The sequence below is a fragment of the Pelodiscus sinensis genome, chromosome 5, assembly GCF_052426305.1.
Source record: "Pelodiscus sinensis isolate ZL-2025 chromosome 5, ASM5242630v1, whole genome shotgun sequence".
NCBI lineage: Eukaryota > Metazoa > Chordata > Testudines > Trionychidae > Pelodiscus > Pelodiscus sinensis.
The window spans coordinates 126,190,309-126,214,080 of NC_143056.1; the positions used below are offsets into that span (position 1 = coordinate 126,190,309).

At 51.5% G+C, this 23,772-nt stretch overlaps 1 protein-coding gene across 5 annotated transcripts; it reads left to right on the top strand.

Annotated features, from left to right (window-relative positions):
• Window positions 1-42: 42 nt before the first annotated feature.
• Window positions 43-19,436, top strand: LOC102457985 (E3 ubiquitin-protein ligase TRIM39-like). 5 transcript variants are annotated; one of them, XM_075928417.2, is made up of 7 exons: window positions 43-145; window positions 12,766-13,236; window positions 14,945-15,040; window positions 15,238-15,468; window positions 17,039-17,061; window positions 17,660-17,775; window positions 18,323-19,436. In XM_075928417.2, the coding sequence occupies exons 2-7, from the start codon at window positions 12,823-12,825 to the stop codon at window positions 18,862-18,864; spliced, it is 1,422 nt and encodes a 473-aa protein (XP_075784532.2). In that variant the 5' UTR covers window positions 43-145; window positions 12,766-12,822; the 3' UTR covers window positions 18,865-19,436. The 5 variants fall into 5 exon arrangements, with proteins under 5 accessions (XP_075784532.2, XP_075784535.2, XP_089634874.1 ...); XM_075928420.2 differs by lacking the exon at window positions 43-145 and adding an exon at window positions 11,474-11,521; XM_075928418.2 differs by lacking the exon at window positions 43-145 and adding an exon at window positions 11,548-11,701.
• The last annotated feature ends 4,336 nt before the right edge of the window (window positions 19,437-23,772 follow it).

The window sequence follows — 23,772 nt, forward strand, 5'->3', positions numbered from 1 at the left end:
GCCCCCCGTCCCCTTTCCCACATCTGGCTCGGCGCCGGCTTCCCCTCCCCGCCCCCTGGCGGCCCTGGGCCGCTTGCCCAGCCCAGAGCGCGGCGAGCGGAGACACGGCTGCAGGCCGGGCGCCCGTCGGGGCTGAGCCCGCTAGGTAGGCTGCGGGCGGGGCGGGCAGCGTGGGGCCCCTCGGACACCTGTGGAGACCGGGGGCTGCTGCAGGCGAGGGAGCGGGGGTGGCCTGACCCGCCTCTTCCTCTCTTCTGCGCCCCTGTCGCAGCACCACTTGGAGTCGGCCCAGCCGGCCCCCGAGCTGCACAGCCTGCGATCAAGCGGGCGCACGATGCTTCCAGCTCAGTTTTAGGGCAAGGGGAAGGGAGGGATCAGGACCCTGCGGCCTGGCCACGCACCCAGCCAGAGGTGGTCCCTGACCCGGCTGAGTTCAGGGAGGGCCCCATTGTGCCAAGAGCTGACCAGATCCAGGGTAAGAGAGAGTCCCTGCCCCCAAGAGCACCCTGTCCCTGCTGCAAACTCTTCTGCTCCAAGCCTTCTCTTTCTTCCATGCATCTACTCTGGACTTTTACCTGCCCTCTTTCTTTTCCTGCCTCTACTCTATCTCCATTTCTTACCTCCTTTAGTTGCCTTCCTTCCCCTCCCCACTGTTCCCAGGATGGCATGAACCTCACTTGATTCGTATTATGGTAGCAAAGTTCGCAGCGGTGATATGGCCCTGCGGTGTGGGGCACTGTACAGACACAGGGAAAGACAGTCCGACCCGAAGAGCTCATTGCTGAAACAGGTCAGATGACCAGTGAGAAGAGAAACAGGCGGAGAGAAGAAAAGTGACCGGGGAAAAGGGATGCAGAGGTTTCAGTGCCAGAGCTGGGATTAGAACCCAGCGTCCCTCTCCTCTGTCTCTTATTGAGTGGGGGATAGTATTTACTAGCATCTCCTTGTTTCCATAACTAATCCCTGCCTGAGAACTCCCAGTTCTTGGGCAAGGTTTGGAAGAACATAGAGACCTCCTGCAAGGGGCTACATTGAAACCAGAGCCCTGCTAGCATTCCGCAGTGGGATGAAGGATTCTGCAGCATTTGAGTGTGCACGGCTGCACAGCTGCCTGCGAGACCCCCGAGCTGGCCCCCTCTCCTCTGCAGGTCAGCCTCAGTGAGCTATAAATAGCAGCTGACTTGGTGTATTGGGCTGCTCTGCTAGAGATCACACAACTATATAGGGGAAACCACGGCACCCACCTCTGAAATGCAGCCACCTCTGGAGCGGAACAGGGCAGCTGTTTTAACAACACTGCGCAACAGGTTGGGTCAGGAAGCAAAGGATCTTAGAGCCTGTCGGCACAGCAGAGGACATGTAGGGAACAGCCACTTGAATTAACACACAACAGGGCTGTCAGCAAAAGCACAAGCCGCCAGAGGCCAACCTGAGATTCGGACCACATCCTATTAGATACTACGAGTCATACAGGAGGGGGCCTGTCTGGCAGCCCTTGGAGCCTCAACTGACAAGACAAAGCGTAAGAGGAGAGGAAGGGTTGTACAGGTGGGGAACTGAGGCACAAGGACACTAAGGGTATGTCTACACTACGGGATAAGGTTGAATTAAGATCTACAACTTCAGCTACATTAATTACATAGCTGAAGTTGAAGTACATTAATTTGGCTTTTGGCTCCTGTCCATGCTGCAGGAACTCGAAAGGAGAACACTCTCCCTTTGACTTCTCTGACTCCCCATGGAAGCAGGTTTAGCATGTTTGCTAATTCGAACCCTGGAAGATCGACAGTGACAGCGTCATGCTGGGGAATTGCTCCCGTACTCCGTGCTAACATGCTTTGGATCAGTGTCTGGATTTTGCTAGACTGTTTGCCCTCCATGTGTTGATCCTACTTAGCGTGTACAAGTCAATAGAACACACAAGAGCCTTCGAGTTCAGTCCAATACAAGCCTTGCACAGCATGTCAGAAGGATGCAGCACCCACAGGAGAACCTGTTCTTGTTATGAACAGTTTCCTCCAGAGTTAGATCTTGCTCAGATGCACAGAATCTCTATAAAAGCTGTGCCCAGCACTATAGCGCCTGGTCGCTAGATGCCACAGCAAAACAACATGTATTACAGGATAAGCACCTCTTAGCAAACAAGCTGCCATGACAGGCAGTGGCTGGCTCCTTCCGGCGTGTACAAGTGACCTGCAGAGAAAACTCTTCATGGGGTTTTTGCCCTATTCTAGCTTGTTTCTGATGGGAAAGGCCTGACATTCTCCCTCATTGCTATAGGCTTCTGCAATAGAAATTCACATCAGGTCTCCCTTGGATCACTGCAGAGCAGGGTGGTTAGACATCCACAGGCACAAAGGAGGCAACACCAGAATAATTATGAAAGTACGTTCATTTTGGCCTTGGAAAGGGTTCAGAAAAGGGCAACTAAAATGATTAGGGGTTTGGAACGGGTCCCATATGAGGAGAGATTAAAGTGACTGGGACTTTTCAGTTTAGAAAAGAGGAAACAGAGGGGGGATAGGATAGAGGTCTATAAAATCATGAGTGGTGTGGAAAGGGCGGATAAAGAAAAGTTATTTATTAGTTCCCATAACAGAAGAACTAGAGGACACCAAATGAAATTAATGGGTAGCAGGTTTAAAACTAATAACAGAAAGTTCTTCACACAGCTTGTAGTCAACCTGTGGAACTCCTTGCCAGAGGAGGCTGTGATGGCTAGGACTATAAGGCTGTGTCTAGACTACATGCCTCTGTCGGCAGAGGCATGTAGATTAGACACATAGGCAAAGGCAAATGAAGCCGCGATTTAAATGATCGCGGCTTCATTTACATTTACATGGCTGCCGCGCTGAGCCGACAAACAGCTGATCAGCTGTTTGTTCGCTCAGCGCGCAAGTCTGGACGCTCCCCTGCCGACATCAAAGCCCTTTGTCGGCAGCCCCGTTATTCCTCGTGGGATGAGGTTTACCAGGGCTGCCGACAAAGGGCTTTGATGTCGGCAGGGGAGCGTCCAGACTAGCGCGCTGAGCGGACAAACAGCTGATCAGCTGTTTGTCTGCTTAGCGCGGCAGCCATGTAAATGTAAATGAAGCCGTGATCATTTAAATCGCGGCTTCATTTGCCTTTGCCAAAACAACAAATCTACATGCCTCTGACAACAGAGGCATCTAGTTTAGACATACCCTATCAGAGTTTAAAGAGAAGCTAGATAATTTCATGGAGGTTAGGTCCATAAAAGGCTATTAGCCAGGGGATAGAATTGGTGCCCCTGGCCTTTGTTTGTCAGAGGCTGGAGAAGGATGGCAGGAGACAAATCGCTTGATCATTGTCTTCGGTCCAGCCTCTCTGGGGCACCTGGTGCTGGCCACTGTCGGCAGACAGGATACTGGGCTAGATGGACCTTTGGTCTGACCCAGTACGGCCATTCTTATAAGTTTATTTATTCAAAAGGAGAACTGACGGCCTGAGCAAGGTGGGGAGGCCAGCTCCGCCCTCTAGGGCAGAGTGAGACAGGAGGCCTGTTAGTCAGACTTTTTAACACTCCATTTAATTCAATTACCCTACATTTGTTTGGGAGAAAAGATCATTTCAATAAGGATTCAAAACAAACAGCCTTTAGTTGAAAGTTGACAAGGAAGACCTACAGCAAAATCAAGGGGTCAGAGCCCTAATATTTATCAAGGCAACATCAAAGTCCTGCCAGATCCTCTTCTTGCCAGCAAGGAAGCATAAAGAGCAAACACCCAATCTTCATTCCCGCCCTTTTAAAGAACAGTTCATGGAGGATTTGAGGCCAGATGCAAAGGCCACTGGACAACTTCTGTGAAGCATAATGGCTCATAGAGAGCATTGAACAGAAGGGCATTTTCCCAGCAGCATTTTGCAAAATGTTAGGCACATCCCCTCATTTATGTGCAGACTAGAAGATATACCCGGTGTCGCTCAGGTCCTTAGCTCAATACCCTTTTTTTCTTCATTTAAAGCATTGCTGTGGCGTGGGACTGGGGATGTGGGGTTCAGTGGGCAGGGTGCCCCATGGAGAGAGGACAACCCCAGCCTTCTCTCACCACAGCAGCATGGGGACAGGTGAGAGACGCCTGTCCATGGCCACTGCAGCTGTAGCAGGCACAGTTGGGGGAGAGGTACATGTCCCCCAGCTGGGGGACAGACAAACAGACATAATCTCTGAAATATATGGTAGATAGCTGTTCTCTTCTCCACCTGCCCATAGTTGGCCCAATGGGGGTATAGATGTCCCAGTCCCTATCTCTGGCCCTTTGCTGCCCCCCTGTGGTCATACTACTATATAACTCCCTCCTACCACACCCTTCCCTTTCCTTTTTATGAGAAACAATCACATTCCAGGCACATCCCATTATCTTTGCACAACCCAACCCTGACCATCCTTTAGGTTATAAGAGGAAGCGCCATACCAAATGTGGCAGCCCTAGCTCTTCAGAGGAGTTCTTGAGCAAACAGACTGACAGGCAGACAGACAGACACACATTTCTAAAAATATATAGTAAGATCAAGCTGTCAGTCGGTCTCCAGCGACTCAGCTTTTGTTTAAAATTAAAGGGAAGTGACCAGCTCTCCTTGCAAAGAAAATGTCTGAAATCTGACCTGTGCGTAACAGATGCTGCAATAAATGCCGGTGTTTGCAGAGAGCCTGAAATAAGTACTCTGAGATGTGACTCCCCTCATTATTTCAAAAGGCACTCTGAGACTATTCATGATGCTTTAAATGTCAGTATCACTACTTCAGTGCTCGAAGCACCTAAGGAAGGAGAGGCAACGACACCATTTATGGAGGGCCAGAGGAGGCCATACGCCCCCCACACACACACACACACACAAAGTTTGAACGCCTGGATTTCATACTTGAGATCTTCTTAAAGTACATGCCACGGCCCCAGAGGCAGTTCTTGACTGCAACAGAGTTTAAGCTGCTCCAAGCTTTGCCTTTGGAGCAGGGAGTTTGTTATAAACAGAGGGGGAGGCAGGGGGATTAAGAATAACAAAAGACTGGGCAGTCAAGAAATTGAAGGATGGTTAAATCATCATGAAAACATTGCCAGGTACTCCCCTTAGAAGGGGGTGGGGGAGAGTAGCAATGAGCGTTGTGCTGCTGGGATTTGCATTTGGACCACTGCTGTTAAACTTATACTAGGGGGTGGTACGCCCTGCTTGCTACGCTCGCCAACCTCCGCTCCCCTGTCTGAGGGGGTAGGCAGGCCCAGCTCTCCCCCCTCCCCCAGTCCACCGGGGAGGACTGGCAGGCACGCCAGCCCCTGCTTCTCTCCCCCACTGCCCTCAGCCGACCCCGGCTTCTCCCCCCCGCCCACCGGCTGCTGTGGCCACGCCACCCGGACTTTCTCCCGCTGGCCGGGGGGGGGGGGGGACAGAAAAGGGGCCGCTCCCCAGGAAGGGCCCCTTCTCCCCCTCCTCCTGCTGTGCCAACCCAGGACCTTTCTCCCTCCCACAGCTGTGTCAGCTCAGGCCCTTTCTCTCCACCCCCCCCCACACACACCACACTCCACCACGACCTAACCTGAACTTCTCCTAACCGAGACCACATCAAGCAGCCCCACCCTGCCCCTGGCTGCCGGGGGAGGGGGGGTAACTGCTCTGAGGCCTCTCACACCCCACACTCTCCTTCCAGCTGCCCGGTGGGGTGGGGGTGGGGGGGTCTGCAAGGCTTTGCATGCCCTGTGCTCTCCGCCTAGCCACTAAGGGGGAGCTGCTCCGAGGCCTTGCGCACCCCACGCTCTCATGGCTGCTGGAGGGCGGGGGGCATTCCGAGGCCTCGTGAGCCCCGTGAGGCCTCGCACACCCTGCACTCTCCTCCCAGCTGCCAAGCACAGGGAAGGACGGCGTGGCATGGCTGCCAGCACTGGGGAAAAGGGAGGGAGGGGCTGCAGGACTCCAGAGTGAAGTGATGATGTCACTCTGGCGTCCCGCAGGAAAAACTTTTTTATACTTACAGTAAGAAATGTTCTTGAAAAAGGGGTGGCAAAATGTGCAGATACTACAACATTACTCAGAATAGTTCAGTCCAAAGCTGACTGCAAAGAGTTACAAGAGGATCTCACAAAACTGGGTGATTGGGCAACATGAGAGCAGATGGGATTCAGTGTTGATAAATACAAAGTAATGCACAGGGCAAAATATAACCCCAACTCTACATACAAAAATGGTGGGGTCTAAATTAGCTGTTACCACTCAAGAAAGAGGTCTTGGAATCCTTGTAGATAGTTGCCTGAAAATACCTGTTCAATGTGCAATGGCAGTGTAAAAACTAAAAAGGTAACACTATTGGGAATCATTAGGAAAGCAATAGATATAAGACAGAAAATATCAGATTGCCTCTATATACAGGAGTGGCCCGAGGCCGGCTGCGGCAGCTGGCGCTCCAGGTGAAATGCGCAATCAGCGCCCCCGCCTGCACGGCTGTCAATGGTGTGACATCATCATCAGGCGCCCCGCGTGACATCATCATTGGGCACCCCGCTGAAGGCGGCACCCTAGGCAACCGTCGAGTCGGCCTATACGCATGGGCCACCCCTGTCTATATAAAGTCATGGTATCCCCACATCTTGAATACTGTATGCAGGACAGAGGGCTTTTGCCAGTAGAGTTATTCCTCTTCCCACGGGGAATAACTCCTTTTTGCACTATAGCTCTTGCGCAAAAAGGTGTGTGTAGATGCTCTGCAGGGGGTTCTTGTGCAAAAAGAGCCTATCAGAAAAAGCACAGGTGTTCTGATGGCCATTCTGCGAATGGCCATCAGAGCTTTCTTGCACACGAGTTCCATGCAGTGTGGATGCTTTCTTGCGCAAAAGAACATCGCTTGTGTGATGTGCTTTTGACATGTGGACACAATTTTGCGCAAGAAGTTTTTGCAGAAGATCTCCTTTGCGAAAAGCTTGACTTTTAACCACACGGCTCTGTGGGCATAGCCATGTCGCTAAAAGCGGTGTATTCTAAGCACATCCAGAGGCTTTGTCTACACTGGCAAGTTTTGCAGAGGAAAAGTGCCTTTTGGCGATGAAACTGCGTGAGCGTCTACACAGCAACACAACCTTCGGCACTGAAAATGGCCATTTTCGTTGACAAAAAAAATTCCAACTCAGTGAGGAACTTTTGTCTTTTCCCCTCCCGGTGTTGTCGACAAACATGCAGTGTAGATACCTCAGGGCATTTTGTCGTTGATTCTGGCCTGCAGGAAGTGGTCCACAATCCCACATCAGACACTCTGGTCAGCAGTTTGAACTCCACTGACCTGCAGCCAGGTGACCAGCTATCTGCCTCGGCGCCCCCTCGCAACACCTTGCAAAATTTAAATCCTATTTCCTATCACCTAAGTACCTGGAACCCTTCCTCTCCACCTCCACCCATGGGTGGGCTCATTGTGCAGTGGTCTCATGTCATCTTCCCAGGTGCCCCCCACCTGGCCATCGCACCAAACACGCCCCCAGCTTGGATCACCGCAGAACTGCTGGGTCTGATCAGTGTACGGGGAGAGGAGACTGTGCAGCCCCAGCTGTGAGCGATCCATAGAAACTGGGACATGTACAGGCACATGTCTCACTCCTTGTGTGAAAAGGGGCATGAGCAGGACACGCTGCAGTGCAGAGGGAAGATGAAAGAACTCAGACGAGGCCATCATGAGGCCCGTGAAGCGAACCGACGCTCCAGTACTCCTGACACCATCATGTCCCTGTGTCAGACGTGACTAGCTTTTTGCACACCAGGCGTGCTTAGCATAAGATCCTTGAACACTACAAATTGCGGCTGAGGTGTGTTTAAAGAAGGTATCTTACACACAGCACCATCTAGTGGCTGAGCAGTATCATCGTGTAGCGTGCCATTACATGCATGGCTGAGAATTCAGAAATACGTTATTTTGGAAATGCTGAAACATTCCTCTTGCCTGGGCCGAGCAGGGACCCAGCCGGATGTAAGGCAGGGTAGCCCAGCAATTGCAGCTCTCCAGGCAGCTTGGGGAGCCAGTTGACTCCTTGTTCAGGAAGCCAGACTGCCCAATAAGCTGGGGAGCCAGACATCCATCTACCCTAGTACAGGCAGTCCCCGGGTTACATAGATCCGACTTACATCGGATCCCTATTTACAAACAGGGTGAGGCAACCCCGCAGTAGCTGCGCCCCCCCCCCCCAGCAGACCGCCGAGACGCGCCACGGTCCCACTGCCCGCATCCTCTACGGCGAGAAAAGCCGCTCCACATCTCCCTGGTCTGCTGGCCTCCCCCCCCAGCAGACCAGGGAGACGCGGAGCGGCTTTTCTCAGCAGACACCTCAGCTTGAGAATAAAGGACTGAGGGAAGTGAGGTGTGGGAGAATAAAACTGAGCTCTGGAGAAATGTTTGGCGAGAGTTTCCCCTACAATATGTACCAGTTCCGACTTACATACAAATTCAACTTAAGAACAAACCTACAGTCCCTATCTTGTACGTAACCCGGGGACTGCCTGTACTGGGGATTCAGAAGCCCAGGAAGCTAGTCAGCCCACCAGCTGAAGAGTTGCAGCCAACCAGAAACACTGCATGGGAACTCGGCAAGCCAAGGGAATGCAGTAGCCCAGATTCAGGGAGAAGGGCAGCCCTGTGATTCTGGGCATTCCAAGGGCAATAGGTCAAGAGGCAGGAAGCCAACTGAGAAGATGGACTGGCCAGCCCACCTGGTACCTGTCAGAGGCTTGGACAGAATCGACACCTTCCTGCTGAATGTTTCAATTCCATCCCATGAGAATTTTCCAACCCGCTTTGCCGCTGTCACTGTTTTCTTGCTGAAATGTATCTAGGAGTGTTTTGATCAAGCCCCGAGTGATAAGAGTGCATGTGTCATTTCAAGGCTAAAGTTGTCCTGACCTGGGCAATTCAACTTAGTTCCAGAATCCCTGGGGAGTAAGTTTTCAGATGCTCTTCTTCTCAGCATTGTGAGCTCCGTTGCTGGTTTTATTAATCCCCCCTCTTCCTTTGATATTTAACAAAACCTCAGAAATAGAGAACAATGTCATTGCCACAGTTGTAAGTTACCATACTGCTCTTTCTAAGCAAGCACATTTATTCTCAAAGGGAAAGCATTATAGAGATAACACTAAAAACAATTTAAAAACCTACATGCATGCTAATAAGCTCACCAGATATAAACCCTACTCCAACAAGGACTCTGAATGCCTAGCAATCCTTCACACCTTGCCACCACGGGGTTTTTCTATGGTTACAAGCTCACAACACCTTTTGCTTGCACCAAACACCCAGTTGGGCCATGTCTTTCCAAACCTTCCCAGGAAGGACTAGGGCCACTTTTGGACAGAAGGCTCTGAATCAGTTTTAACTAAGGCTAGTTAACCAAAAGTCTCTCCTTTGTCCGTTGGCCATTGAAGAATCCAGTTTGAACCAGTATGCATGAGCCTAAATTCAATTAGTAAAGTTTCACATAATTCCACGGGGTTTGTGCAGGAAATAACCATCATAGAGTCCAGGGATGGACAAGATAGGTGACATAGTATCTTTTATTGGACCATCTTCGGTCAGTGAGATAAGCTTTCCAGCTCTACAGAGCCCTTCTTCAGTTCTGGAGAAGAGTCTATAGGGCAGAAAAGGAAGGTACTGGGAGCCAGGAATCTTGTGTTCTTGCATCCCAGGTCTGAGAGGGGTAGGTAGAGAAGACAGGTGTCATACACATTCTGCTCTTGAACCTCCGTGCTATGAGCAAAAATGTCCTCTCTTGAAGTTCTCTTCATAGGGGACAGGAGTGGGAGGGTTAAGGATTCAACAACTGGGGATAACGCACTGGGAACGGAACACAATTGATATGAAAGCTCAGCTTCTCTTTCCCTGAGTACATTATTAGCCTGTGGAACTTCTGGCTTCAGGATATAGACCCCAAGGGGGCTGACAGACTTGCTGGGCCCCTGGAAAAGTGTGAGGGCTGGCTCTGTGCTCCCGGAAAGGGGGCCTAGAGCAGAGCTGGGGCAGCCAGTCCTCTTCCTCCCCCTTTCCCCATAGGCAGCCCTCAAAGTCTCCTGGAGCACATAGTACGGCACTCTGGAAGCAATTTAAAGGGCCGCCGCCACCACCGCTGCCACAGTAGCAGCTGGAAGGGCCCTTGGGCAGTTGCCTTGTTTGCTCCTCCTGAGAGGAGGCCTGATTGACCCTCACACACACAAGTTCATGTGCTTCACACATCTTGTTCTGTGTGGATTCAAGCTCACCAGCTGATTTCTCTCAGTCTCCATGCGTCTTCTCAACACTGGAGCCAAAATTCAACTCCTGTGCTGCCCCCAACCAGTCCCGTCCCGCTCCATTCCCCCCCCCCCCCGGCCATGTTTCCCTTGGCTAGCCTGTCTCCTGGCCTGCCACTCTCTCCTGCTTTTGATGGGCCTATCAAGAGCTGGCAGGAGGGAGGCAGGTGTGTTGCCAACAGTGTATTTCAAACATAAGGGACTGTTTTCATAGCATCCCATCCCTCCTCACCCTATTACTATCAGTAGCAGTTTAATTATACTACCACTAATAAGCAGTACTCACCTACATTCACCAGGGCTATGTCTACACTCGCGGCTTCTTGCGTCAGAAGTATGCAAATGAGTCTAAGCGTGGAATATCGCCGAGCCTCATTTGCATACGTAATGAACTGCCATTTTTGCAGAAGAGGCTCTTGCGCCAGAAGGAGCTGTCTGCACTGCCCCTTCTTGCGCAAGAAAAACCCTCTTGCGCAACGCCGTTACGCCAATTATTTTCAGGAATAACAGCATTGCGCAAGAGGGCTTTTCTTGCGCAAGAAGGGGTAGTGTAGACAGCTCCTTCTGGCGCAAGAGCCTCTTCTGCAAAAATGGCAGTTCATTAGGTAGGCAAATGAGGCTCAGCGATATTCCACGCTTAGCCTCATTTGCATACTTCTGACTCAAGAAGCCACGAGTGTAGACATAGCCCAGGGGTATTTCTACAGACAGCGAGTTACAGACATCTGGTGAGGGGATGTTGGGGATAGGGTCTGGGGAACTGTCCCCTTCCTGGGGATGCTGGCTCCAGTCTGGCCCCAGGTCAGGGGCTAGCTGTCTGGGGAGAAGGGGGTGGTCTAGGAATGGCATATAGGGTCTTTCTCCTCTAGGCTCTTAAACTCATTACATTGTATTTCGTGGGTTGGTGGGTTCTCAGACCAGTTTGTAGGGCAAATGTGTCCACCTCCCAAAATTCACCACCGCTGGCACCAACTGGCCACTTCAGAGAGGAGGCCGAGGGCTGAACAGGCCTCAGAGACTGAGTTCCTCTCTTCCCCAGCTCTGGAGGTTACACAGAGGCCTCCTTTTCCTGATCACTAGAATCAGCGGGGCTGTGTAAGAAAACCTGTGTGGCTTTAAGGGCCCGGCATGCATCTGACAGTAGCAGGCTGTCAGAACAGCTGTGCTCATTTGGTGGTGTTAATAGCCTAGTGCTCAGCTGTGCTAGGCTTTTGAGGTGTGACAATCCCCTTGACCTGCTGAGCTAGGGCAGGTATTAGTGCTGTTGCTACAGCTCGTCAGATATTGTCTTGATGCAAATGTCTGGGGCCTGAGATTTGAAATCTCTGCTAGGACCTGTGGGGAGCTTGAGCTTCAGATAGGACTTGTGGGTTCAGGTTCCAGCTCAGGAAGGAGCCTGGGATCTTCTCAGTTAGAGCAGGGGTGGGCTGAGGTAGGACTTTGAGGGTCTATTCCTGGCTTTGGGAGGGGAGTGGGTTTTAATGTTTGGGGGGAGGAGCCAGGACTCCTGGTTTCTATCTGCAGCTTTGGAAGGGAAATGAGGTTGCTTGGGTTAAATCAGGAGGGTTGGGGGGGGCTAAGACTCCTGTGTTCTACTCTTGGCTCTGGATGGGGAGTGGGGTCTAGTGGTTAGAGAAGGGGGGGGGTGTAACCTGGCTGTCAGAACTCCCGGGTTTCCTGCCTTGCTCTGGGAGGGGAGTCCAGAGGTGTTTGAGTCCAGTGAGCAGCTCTGTGTGGCAGGGTGAGTGGGAACAGGGTTCACGTCCCCCAGCCAGGCCAGGGTCTTCCACGCTGAGGGTCCTGAGCCATTTTGCCTTGTGCAGCATGGAGGTTTGCGGGGGGAGCTGGGTTTCCAGGGCAGGGTCTGAAGGGTTAAAATCACTCCCCCCCTCACACCCCATTTGGGAACAGGTCTAATCCCTTGGGGAGGAGAAGCTCTTGGGTTGTAAGGGGTTAAGCTATGATGCTGAAAGGTCAAGGGCCAGGCATGGGTCAGATTCTGGGCTGTAGAACCTCTCTCTGCTATGGGGCATGGCAGCCTCTGGGCAGGGGCACTGGCTGGCTGAGGGGGTGCAGAATGGGGCCAGAGCCTTTCCCCTTCCAAGGAGCCTTGGTGCTGGTCCAGCCTGGGGGCAAGGGCATTGCCTGGCTGGCTGAGAGGGAGAGAAGGGGCCTTTCCCTTCCCGGAGCTCTGGCTCAAGGAAAGGGTGGGGGTGGGTATGGAGCATGGGGTTGATCCCTGTCTGACCCCGAGGCCTGGCAAGCTTCCCCCCTCCCCCCCCCCCCCGTGATTCAGGTGTGTCTTGGTTTTGTTTGTTTTCTGCCCGTCGTGGTGAACAAGCACCAGGACGTTACAGGTTTAAAAACAAACTTCTCTCCCCTGTGACTCCTCTAGACAGGTCAGCCCACCCAGAGACAGAACCCAGGAGTCGTCCCCCCCCACCACCACCTCAGTGCAGTCCTACATGGTGAATAATATCTTGCTTTTCCACCCAGCCTGCCCTTGGGTTGTGTCTGAGAGGCCCCCAAGCCTGCCCTAGAGTGATCCAAGCCATGGCCTCCCTCGATCCCTTGGAGACCCTGCACATGGACATCTCCTGCTCCGTCTGCCTGGAGTACCTGATGGACCCAGTCACAATTGGCTGTGGCCATAGCTTCTGCCGGGCCTGCATCAGCCGCTGTTGGGCCCCTGGGACGCAAGATTTTCTCTGCCCCATGTGCCGGGAGCTGTGCGCCCAGGGCATCATGGTCCCCAGCCGGCAGTTGGCCAACGTGGTGGAGGTGGCCAAGCAGCTGCATTCGGCCAAGCGTGAGGCGCAAGACGAGCCGCTCTGCCCCTGGCACCACGAGGGGCTCCACTTCTTCTGCAAAGAGGACCAGGAGGCCGTGTGCCTGGTGTGCGCTGTCGCCCACGGCGAACACGCCCACAGCGTGGGGCCCCTGGAGGATGCCATTGAGGAGTACAAGGTACTGGACTGGAACGGTTAGACCCTGTCCCCTCTTAGAGCTTGGGGAGAATCCTGAATTCCTGGCCGACTCATCCCTCCTGCTCTAACCTCCTAGACCTCGCTCCCCTCCCAGGGAGTCCGGGCCTCCCTGCTCTTAACCCCACCTCTCCCAAAGCCAGGTGTGGGACCCAGGAATCTTGGCCTCTCCACCTTTCCTGCTCCAACCCACTCTCCTCCTAGGGCTAGGCTAGAACTGCGGGGTCCTGTCCTTCCAGCCCCCTGGTATAACCATTAGCACCCTCTCCCAGCACTTACCTAGTCACCAGACCCCACTCGCCTCCCAGAGCTCGGTATTAGCCCCTCAGTCCGTCTCCCCTTTGAACAGGCCCCGGAATCTGCCTGTGCCTCCGCTCCCCAGCTGTCAAATGGGACCCATCTTCCTGTGCCTCACGCTGCGCCCTCCTAAGCGCAGGGACTCCTGTGCAGCGTGTTTGTGCAGCTTTGCGTGCAATAGGGCCTTGATCTCCATGGAGGTTGTACCGTAACGCGGAGCATCTGGGTGAAGCACTGACTCATCATGGATTCATCTCCCCCCTTCTGGGGGGGACAGTTGCTGCACCCTACCTCCTGCCTGGAGCCCACACTCTTACCCCCAGACTGCTCCCTGGTAGCCCCCTCCTCCACTCTGAACCCCTCTCTTTTGGCCCCACCCCAGAGCCTAGGAGAGCTGCACAAAATTTACTGGCTCCAGGCCCCCAGAAGAGTTAATCCAGCCCTGTATTCCCTGGACCTCAGTGGCCTCCTCTCCCTGGAGCATGTCTCTTTCCTCCTGCATCTCAGCTGGGGGCTACATCCATGAACTGATTTTTTTACTCAATTAGGGGGCCAGCTCAGTGAGGATCGTGTGTGTGTGTGTGTGTGGGGGGGGGGGGGGGGGGGTTATTTGTTTGCTTGTCATTTGTGTGTGGCCCTTGGCTGACTTTTTTTTTTTTTTTTTTTTTTTGCCTGTGGGTCAGTGGTCCCTGACCCAAGAGACATTCCCTACCCCTGCTTTAGTCTAAGCTCCTGCAGCAGCCTGCCACAAGCTGGAGTACCACCCCTAGGGATTCCTGCAGCCGTTCCAGCGTTTTATCGTTCTCCCTTTCAAACATGGGCACCTTCCTTCTCACCTGACTGCATCTAGTGTCCGCTCCCGGCCCGTGGCAGCCCTGTGCGTTCAGAGTGTAAATCCTGGCCGTGAGGCAGCTACTTGCAATTCTTTTGTCCTGTGGGAACAGGCATGGGTTCCCAAACTGGGGTGTGTGAAGAAATTCCAGGAGGGGAGGGAGTCTGGGTTGCCTCGCACCCCATCAAGTTTTGCTGCCCCTCTCAGTTCTTTTTTTTTTTTTTTTTTTTCCTCTCTTAACAAGTTTTGCGGGGTTTTTTCAAAAATCAAGAAGGGGGGCGTGATGCCAAAAAGTTTAGGAACCACTGAGCTAGAGCTTCCAGCCAAGATGGGGCCCCGTTGCGCTAGGCCCTGCATGCACCCAGGGAGAAAGGAAGCCTCTGCCCCAGAAAGCTCCCTGTCCAAAGAGGCACAGTGGGGGAGTGGGAACAGACGCACGCTCTGAGGAGGTGACTTGCCCACAAGCCACTGGGAAGAGAGACCCGGTGCCCTGCGCCTCATGCCAGAGTCGGCGCCACTGACTCTCCTGCCAACGTAGCAACTGCTTCTTGTCCCTGCACAGTCTAAGCTGCGGGGCTGGCAGTGGCGGCTGGACGTGAAGTTGAAGGAGGTGAAGAAGCGCTTCTCGGCCGAGGAGAACAGGCCCAAGGAACTGAGGGTACGTGGGGTCAGTCTCCAGGGGTGAGATGGGAGACCTTTCCCCTTGTGAGGGTGCTGGCTCTGCTCTGCCCTCAGGTGGGGAGGGGAGATGAACTGGCGTAGGGGGTGGGTGGGAAATGGGACACATGGGACCTTTCCCCTCCCTGGGGCAGACCCAGCTCAAGGAGCGTGCTCACGGCTCTCCCCTGCCGGTAGGCACTGGTGATGAGCTGCCGCCAGCGCATCCTCGGCGACTTTGAGGAGCTGCGCGCCCTCCTGGAGGAGGAGAAGGAGGCGCAGCTGCGGCGGCTAAAAGCAGAGGAGGCCGAGATGCTGGTGAAGCTGAAGAACAGCATGGCCCAGCTCTCGGAGCAGCGCCTCGCCCTCAGCAAACTCCTCACCGACATGGGGGAGAAGTGCCTGGCATCAGGCCCACAGGCACTGCAGGTCAGTGGAGTCTGGTTGTCAGAGCGGGGGGCTGGGAGCCAGGACTCCTGGTTTCTGGCTCTAGGAGGGGAGCGGAGGCTAATGGGTAGAGCAGGAGGTGTGGGTAATCAGGGCTCCTGTGTGACCCTCGTGTTTCAGGCCAGGAGCCCCCCTTGAGCTGCGAGGGGTTGAGGGCTGCTCTGCACTTGGGTTGACACAACTGTGGTGCTCGGAGGCTATGGAAGATCTTCCTCCTGCAGCTCCACAGCTATGCTGGCCTAGACCCCCCTCTGCCCCAGCCTCCGCAGTGTAGACCTGGCTAGATCATTGTAAGCGTTATTCTGTTTGGCCCAGTCCCCTTCACTCGGCGAGGGCGTTACACCCCGAAGGAAGAGCCTGTTCCATTGCTGTGTGTAGCAGCTGTGTGTGCTACAGCCCCATGGCCCTGGCACCCTAAGGGTGCTGCTGTGAGCCCTGTCGTGTAGACAACCCCTGAGGACTCACTTCCCCCTGTGGTCAGTTATGGACTAACCAGACCATTACAGGGCATCTCGCCCCTTTCTCTGAAGCAACTGGGGCTGCCCAGCCCTGGGGGCCAGATCTACAGGACCGCTTGAGAGGTTCCTGAGTGGATGAGGACACTACTGGGTGACCTCAGTCAGAGGAAGCTTCCTTCCTGGACAGCTGGTCTAGTGGTTAACACCGGGAAATGGGACTGGAGGGAGCTGGGGGGTGAGTCTCAATTCTGTCACGGGCCCCATGTGTGATCTTGGCCTCTGTACCTCAGAGCTGCCTGTGTGCTAAATACAAGAATCCCTTAGGTACCTATTTAAACTGTGAGCTCTTCAAGGGGGGAGCTGCATCTCCCTGGGTGTAACTGTAGCACTTGCTTCACAACTCGATCTCAGTGGAGTTCTCTAGGCCCTGCTGTAATACACCTATGAAATAAGCCAGGGAGTGGGGAACTTTTTTTGGGTTGGGAGACCACTGACTCACAGTGGGGCTGCACACAAGTGAGAAACAAACAATTATTAAAAGAAACCACCGATTTACTGTCTGACCTTGATCAACTCACCTGGCATCTCTGCCGCCACTGTTGAATGGAGTTAATAGCAGTTCCTTTAGTCATTGTGGTGTTGTGAGGATACGTCTATTGAAGACTGAGAGGTACTCTTATTACCAGGGTGGGGGGGGATGAAAGTACCTAAGAGTCATTGGGAAGATATGCAGCACACACTGGGGAATTAAGAAATCTGATGGTTGTAGTGGAAAATGCCCTAACCTCTGGATTATACTTCTCTTCCCCCTCCCTGTGCCTCTGTAAGTGTATTGATTCCATGATATATATGGGTTGTTCAATGTATGTCAGGAAAAAAAATCCAGCACTATTTTTGGAGGGAAGGGGGATGCTGTATGATACTCATTTACAGAATATTGTTATTCAGCCACTAGCTGTTGCTGTCAACCTAGGAACCCGTGTGGGTTGTGATTCACAATAGAGAAAACAAAACAAGCTGTGTGGCCGAAGGGGGGATGTGCAACTAAACCGTAGAACTTGCTTTAAATGTACCCCACCACTCCTTCTTTTTAGGACATGCAGAGCATCCTGCAGCGGTGAGTTCTACCCTTACCTGGCTGTGAAGTGGGGGTTAAGGATGATGCAGTTCTAGAGAGATTCAACAGGGGGCGCTTTCCATTTGGAGTCGGTACTGACCCCAGTACCCAGCAGAGGGCCAGAGGACTGAAGTGTTCTCCTCCGGGAACTGTGGGACCAGCGAGTGCCCCATTGCTGGGAGCAGTATGGGAGAGGGGGTCTGTATGGATCCAGAGAGGAGAGCAGCCCAATGCCCAGCACAGCACTGGAGATGGAATCCTTCCATGATCTCTAAAATTGCAGGCTCTGACTCCTCATGGTTGCTAAAACCCCTGACTCTTCTCCTCCATCTCCCAGATTCAGGTCACTGACTTAGGGTGTCCTGGTCAAATCCCCACTCTGGCAAGTCTATGCTTCCTCCCCACAAATGCCCACTTGTGGGTTGAGTTATGAATGGGAGTCCCTTGTGCTGTGGATCTAAATCAGCTGCCAGGCTCCACCCCAGAAGCAGCTGCACAAATAGTTTTCTGCATTCACTATTCTCTGGGTGAACAGGCTGTGACTAGACATAGGCTGTAAGGGTCACTGCTGTAATAATAAGCCATTCATCTTCCTCAGGTACGAACAATCTAAGGCCATAGAGCTGCCTTCGGTTTCTCTTGAGCTGAAGAAGAACGTAGAGTATTTCCCCCGGCAGTTCTTCACCCTGACTAAGCTGCTGAGGAAATACAGCGGTAGATAAACTATATTCAGCCCCAGGCATTAGGGTTCGTGAGTTCTGCTCCCAACTCTAGGAGGGACAGGGGTCTTGTGGGTTAGAGCAGGGGGGCTGAAAGTCAGAACTCCTCCCACCCCACCCCCTTGCTGGTGCACCCTCTGCAGGGATGCAAGGGCTGGAAGGGCAATGGGGCCAGTCTCTGCATGTGGAGGGCTAACGCACATTGGTGGGGGTGCTGTGTGGGTGAGGGGGAGCCTCTGGAGACGAGAGAGCTATTCTTTCTCCCCTCCCCCCCCGCCACTGATTTCCCTTGTGTTGCTCCTGTGACTCTATTTTAAATTTTATCTATCCCTCTGTTAAGGTTGCCCCCCCTCCTTTTTTGGGGCTAATATGGGGGCAGGGTGGTTGCGAGGCACCTCTTGCCCCCACCCTTTTGCATGGAGATAAATGAGCAGTGGGGGAACCCCAGGTACTTCCTCTTGTGAATGTGTAAGTCTCTCTTATGATCAGCCCTCTGTTTCCCTTCCTCCTATTCTCTCCTCTCCGCTTCTCTCTCTGTCTAGGGGAGGTGACCCTGGATCCCGAGACAGCTCACCCCAACCTGGTGCTTTCAGAGAACCTCAAGACCGTGCATTTTGTCAGCGTCTGCCAGCCGGTTCCCCACAGCCCCCGGCGCTTTACCGTCTACCCCTGCGTCCTGGGATCAGCCGCCTACCTCTCAGGCCGGCACTACTGGGAGGTCGAGGTGGGCAACAAGACCCAGTGGGCCCTGGGTGTCTGCTACGAGTCAGTCAGCCGCAAGGCCGAGGTCGACACCAAGCCGGAGTGCGGCTACTGGCGGGTGCGGCTGTGGAATGGGAAGTACGCGGCCACCACTACCCCCTTCACGCTGCTGCACCCGCATGTCAAGCCCAAGCGGGTTGGGGTGTTCCTGGACTATGAAGCTGGGAAAGTCTCCTTCTATAACGTGACGGACCACTCCCACATGTACACCTTCAGCGTGGAGTTTGCTGAGCCCGTCCGTCCCCTCTTCTACCCGGGGATCTGCTTCGGGTACGTTAACGCTGCCCCCCTTGTCCTCTGCCAGCCCTTGGACTGGGAGTGACAGGCCCCAGCACCAGCATCCAGACCCCAGTTTAACAGAGGAGCCTGTTCATATCTCACTCCAACTTCTAGGTGATACCCATGTGCCCTAAAACCTTCTGGTTTCTGGCAGCCGGCGGTGATACTGGCCTTGCTTTGGAGTCCTCTCCTAGTGAGCAAATCAGAGCTGACCTCGCTACCCAAAGTTACACCCCTTTCCGATACCAAGCACCAAGAGTGTCTCATTTATACTTTAGCACATACCTTGATACATGGGTCATTCCCCTCTTCTCTACCCCTCCGCCCCCAAGGTACGTCATTTCCTCCAGGCCTGTGCTTGAGCTCTGTGCAAGTTAACCAGCCATTGGGAAGGATCCATAAGTGTGTGTCTGTTTTTTTTTTTTGTTGTTTTTTTTGTTTTGTTTGGGGGGGAGGTCTTAGTTGATGGAGTTTGAGATGGGTTCTGAGCTCTTACCGCCTGTGTTTTGTCTGTTTGTCCTGTTAGCACGCATTGTCTGTCAAATTGAGATGGCTGTTGCTTGTGATGTCTAATGGTTTTTTTGCAATAAATTATTTTGGGTTTTTGGAAGGGAACATCTTTGTTTCTGTTCTTAGTTCCTTGCCACCTCTGTGCTGGGGATCAATAATTCTCGACCTCTTCCGTACTTGGAAACCACCAGCACACTGCCGTTTAGGGGGTTGTGGCTGTTTTTGGCCTGACACCTGTTCTTGGGTAAGACCCCTAGATTAGAAATCCTTGTTGTATGATGGTCCTGGAATGTTTATTTCATTGCTTCACTTGCCTTCTGTTGGATAGGATCAGTTGCTCAACTGTGTCATGGGCACTATACTGCTAAGCACAAAAGTGATTTCCCTTTTACTGAAGCAAGTGAGGGCCTTTCTTCTCTGATGCAGGAGGAGCTGACAGGGTTGCCTATTCTCTACCTCTTTCCAGATGCAGATCTCAGCACACTGTACAGAGGGAGGAAATGGAGAAATGAGGGCAGAGTGAGTAAGGGCAGAACACAGGATCGAGGTACCAGATATCCTGACTCCTAATTCTGGGCTCTGATGGGCCACCACCTCTGAGCTGAAAATAGATTTGGGATTCCATCTCCCAGGCTCTTCCCTTCTAATCTAATCACTTCCAATAATGAACAAATCATGCCAAGACACTCTGATCGCTTTCTTTGCTAGGATATCCAGCCTTGTGGATAGGGGAGAAGCGATGGATGTGGTATTCCTAGAGTTTAGTAAAGCAATTAATACAGTCTCACATCTTAGCAATACACTAGGGAAATGCAGCCTAGATGGGGCTACTATAAGGTGGGTGCATAAGTGGCTGGATAACCGTTCTCAAAGAATAGCTATTAATGGCTCCCTTAGCTTCTGGAGAACAGGATCAAACAATCTGCATCCCGGCACCCCCCCAGCCCACGTACTCCCGAAGTTCCACCCTTGCCCCCTACCACGCCTGAAGTTCTGCCTTAAGGAGCTAGCAGCTCCAGAGCTCCCTTTGGCCACGAGTGCTCCGTGGATGGGCAGGGGATGGAGGGACAGGAGCTGAGGAAGCAGCTTGGGTAAACAGCAGCCTTTGGGAGCGGAGAAGCTCCTGCCCTGCAGTCTGCACATCCCTCAGCCCATGCTGAAGCGGACAAGCTGCAACTGTTCTCTGGAGTCGGATTATCAACAGGTCAGTCACTTTTTGCATGTGGCCTCACTCTAACCATTCCAAAGCTAGTAAGAGTGGTGGGAAGGATTTAGTTGGGCTAGCAAAAATGGATAGTTTGGGGGTATCTATGAAATTTTAATAAATTGAAAAGGGATCCGTGTGCTCAAAGGTTGAGAACCATTAGGGGCTAGTGCAGGGGCCTGGGCACACAACTCCTGGCTCCATCCCTGTCTCAGTCACTGACTCCCAGGCCCCCCCCCCCTCCCCCCGAGGCTTTGGCTGCTCCTGTCCAGCCACTGTTTCCATCAGTGGGGTCAGGGTCCCTCCCCTACAGCCCTTGTGCTGCCAGATTGCAGGAAAGTGTAAGGGGTACTAGGAGACAGGAGGTATCCTGTTGGCAGTAGGTCTGTGTTCTGGGCCCCCAGCTGTTTGCCTGAGTTCAGCCAGCCCTAGGCAATAGAACAGTCTTGTTTTCCCAGCTTCTGCACCTGGCCCTGCTGGCAGGGCATTGGGCAGCATCTTTCCAGCCTACTGTGGTGCAGGAGACCAAGGGACAGACTGGCACTAAGCATCTACCATCCAGCTGTAGCCACCTAGAGCCAGTGAGTGGCATGTGAGCATTGCCTCCGAGGTCTCCCTGCTTTGTTTGAAGAGGGGCAGAATTAGAGGGGGAAATCTCCTCCCAATAAGACTAGATTTCCTAACGCAGCCCTTCACTCAGCCTGGGCAGCTCCTTTCTTGCAGGCAATTCTCCAGAGCCATCTCCAGTGCAGTGGGAATGTCCTAGCACCAAGGCTGAAGGTAAAGGTGACAGGCTTTTGGATAAAAGCAGGAATAGAAACTAGAGAATGAGGAATTGAAATAAAAATCTAACATTCTGAAGAATTTTTGTGGATTTGTGCAAAAGAAGTCATACTACAGATACCAAATTCTGCATAATCCAGCCACTTAAATTAGTTGAATGCACTTTTGATACCACAATATACTGGATAAATGGTTTAAATTCTTTTTCATCGGAAAAAGATCCTATTATGATTGGAGTTCATAAAAATTTGTTAAAATGGAGTCACCTTTTCAACTCTTAGTGCAAAGAATTTTTACTGTTACAAATCACAATTATTCAAATAAGTTTCAGAGTAATGGAAGCTTTGAGTTTGATTCATATGGTAATTATCCAATAAAATGAAAAAAGTGTCATTGAAATCCTTCAAACTGTTCTTTTACTTCCCTTTTGCAAGCACATAGATTAAATATATGTAATAGAATGTATGCAAAATGACTTTGCCCAGTCAATGACAGGCCTCTCTAGCTAGTTCAGAAGTAAGTGGAAACGAGCAGAACTGTCCTTCAGTAGTTTACAGAAACATGAAATGGATTGAGATGGAGCTCCAAGTGAGAGGGGCCCTGGAGAACAGAGGGCATGTGTCAAGCAAAAGCTAGTGTTATAGAACTGATGTTTTTCATTCTGAAAAACGAGGCGCTAGATTCAGCATGGATCAGAATTATGAAACAACTGTTCATAGGGAGGTTTCACGCAGAGAGCTTGCTAAATCCTGAATCAATGAGAGTAGAAGATACCGTGAAGAAAAGGTAAAGTCCAAAGTGCACAAAAATGGAATCTGTTGCAGAGATTTGCTGAGCAGCTTCAACAACAGGCTCCACCACCAGGATGTTAATAAATTAGACATTCTTGTTTGCTTTGAAGTTGACCTGAAAATTCACATTGTGGGGGAGGCATCTTGGAGATTTTAATCAAACAGAATGATCCTCGGTATCTTTTAGAGAAGCTGAAACCTCAGAGATAGATGACACTCTCAGCAGGGCTGAGTCCACTGAATATTGCCACCAGATCATTTTCCAATTCACTGTTCAGCAGAAGGTGCTGGAGGAAATCACCTGGGAGAGGTTTCTGACTTTTCATGTCACAGACAGCTGCCAATACAATTACGATGACTGCTAGGAACATAAGAATTGCCACATTTGAGCAGAGAGGACAATTTAATCTACTCTCCTCTGAGCACAGCCATGACCAGATACACCATACGAAAATGCAAGGAGCCCTAATGGACAATTTTGGAGTAACAAGTTATTTCAAACATGATTTCAGAGCCAGCAGTATCTAGTAGTCTGGCTTTCAGCACAACACCTGGCCAGAGAATTCCATCTGAGAATTCCTCCTTTGCAGGAAATTATTTATCCATATTTGGGAAGGAGCAGATTATTAAACCCTGTAACTTGTGGTTGAACTAGGATGACTGGATATTTTAGGACACCCAATTGTAAATTAAATCCTCCAAAAAATGATGAAGTTACAAATTCACTGCAGAAGCTGTTCCAAAGGTCAGTTATCCTGACAGTAAAAGACTCTTACATTTATTTTTAATTGAAAATGAAACTTCAATTTCCAGACATTAAATCTTGTTCTACATTTGTTCACTAGACTCAATGTTATTTTCTTTCTTAACAGTTACAAAGAAAAGGCTGATCATGGTCTGTAAGTAAATGCACTGAGCTCCTTACATCTTGCAATGCAATGCAATGCAGGTTTTTCAAACTTTGACACCTCTCATTTTCCAAACCACTTTTTAAAAAAAAACTATGGATGCCAGAATTGGACGCAGTATCCCTGTAATGCCCTGACCACTAACATATACAGAATAGCACCCTAATCCTTCTTGATACTTTTATTTATGAATTGCTGGATCATGTTCAACTTTTCCCAGACCACAACTTCAGCCAAAAATGGGGGTTAATGGGTTACAGAGTGCTGTAATGAACCATTAATGCAGTGTCTTTATTAATGGAGTCCATAATTTTCAATGTCTAGGACAGTTCTTTGAGTTCCCAGGCTTATCTTTTGAAGAGGTCATGCTGGTTTTGTTTGGGAATGAGGACGGGAAAGGTCAAATATGGACCAATCATTTTCCAAAAAGCATTTAGGGACAGGAGTGATTTTGTGTTCACTTTTTTAAAATTGTATCCTTTGGTATATATGGTTGTGACAATTTTCTTCCACTATTTGATCTGAGGAAGTGGGTCTGGCCCACAAAAGCTCATCTAATAAACCATCTTGTTAGTCTTAAGTGTTACATAGTCCTGTTTTTTGTCTTTTGAGAGAGTGCTGTATGAGAGACCATCTCTATCCTGAAAAGCTTAAACTCTAAGGCTGTGTCTAGACTGGCAAGTTTTTCCGCAAAAGCAGCTGCTTTTGCGGAAAAACTTGCCAGCTGTCTACACTAGCTTCTTGAATTTTCGCAA

Excerpts from the sequence above, each read along its gene's own strand:
- LOC102457985 (XM_075928417.2), top strand. The coding sequence starts at position 12,823 with ATGGCCTCCCTCGATCCCTTGGAGACCCTGCACATGGACATCTCCTGC. Across the intron at positions 15,469-17,038 it reads CAGGCCCACAGGCACTGCAG|GACATGCAGAGCATCCTGCA; the intron begins GTCAGTGGAGTC and ends CCTTCTTTTTAG. Across the intron at positions 17,062-17,659 it reads ATGCAGAGCATCCTGCAGCG|GTACGAACAATCTAAGGCCA; the intron begins GTGAGTTCTACC and ends CATCTTCCTCAG.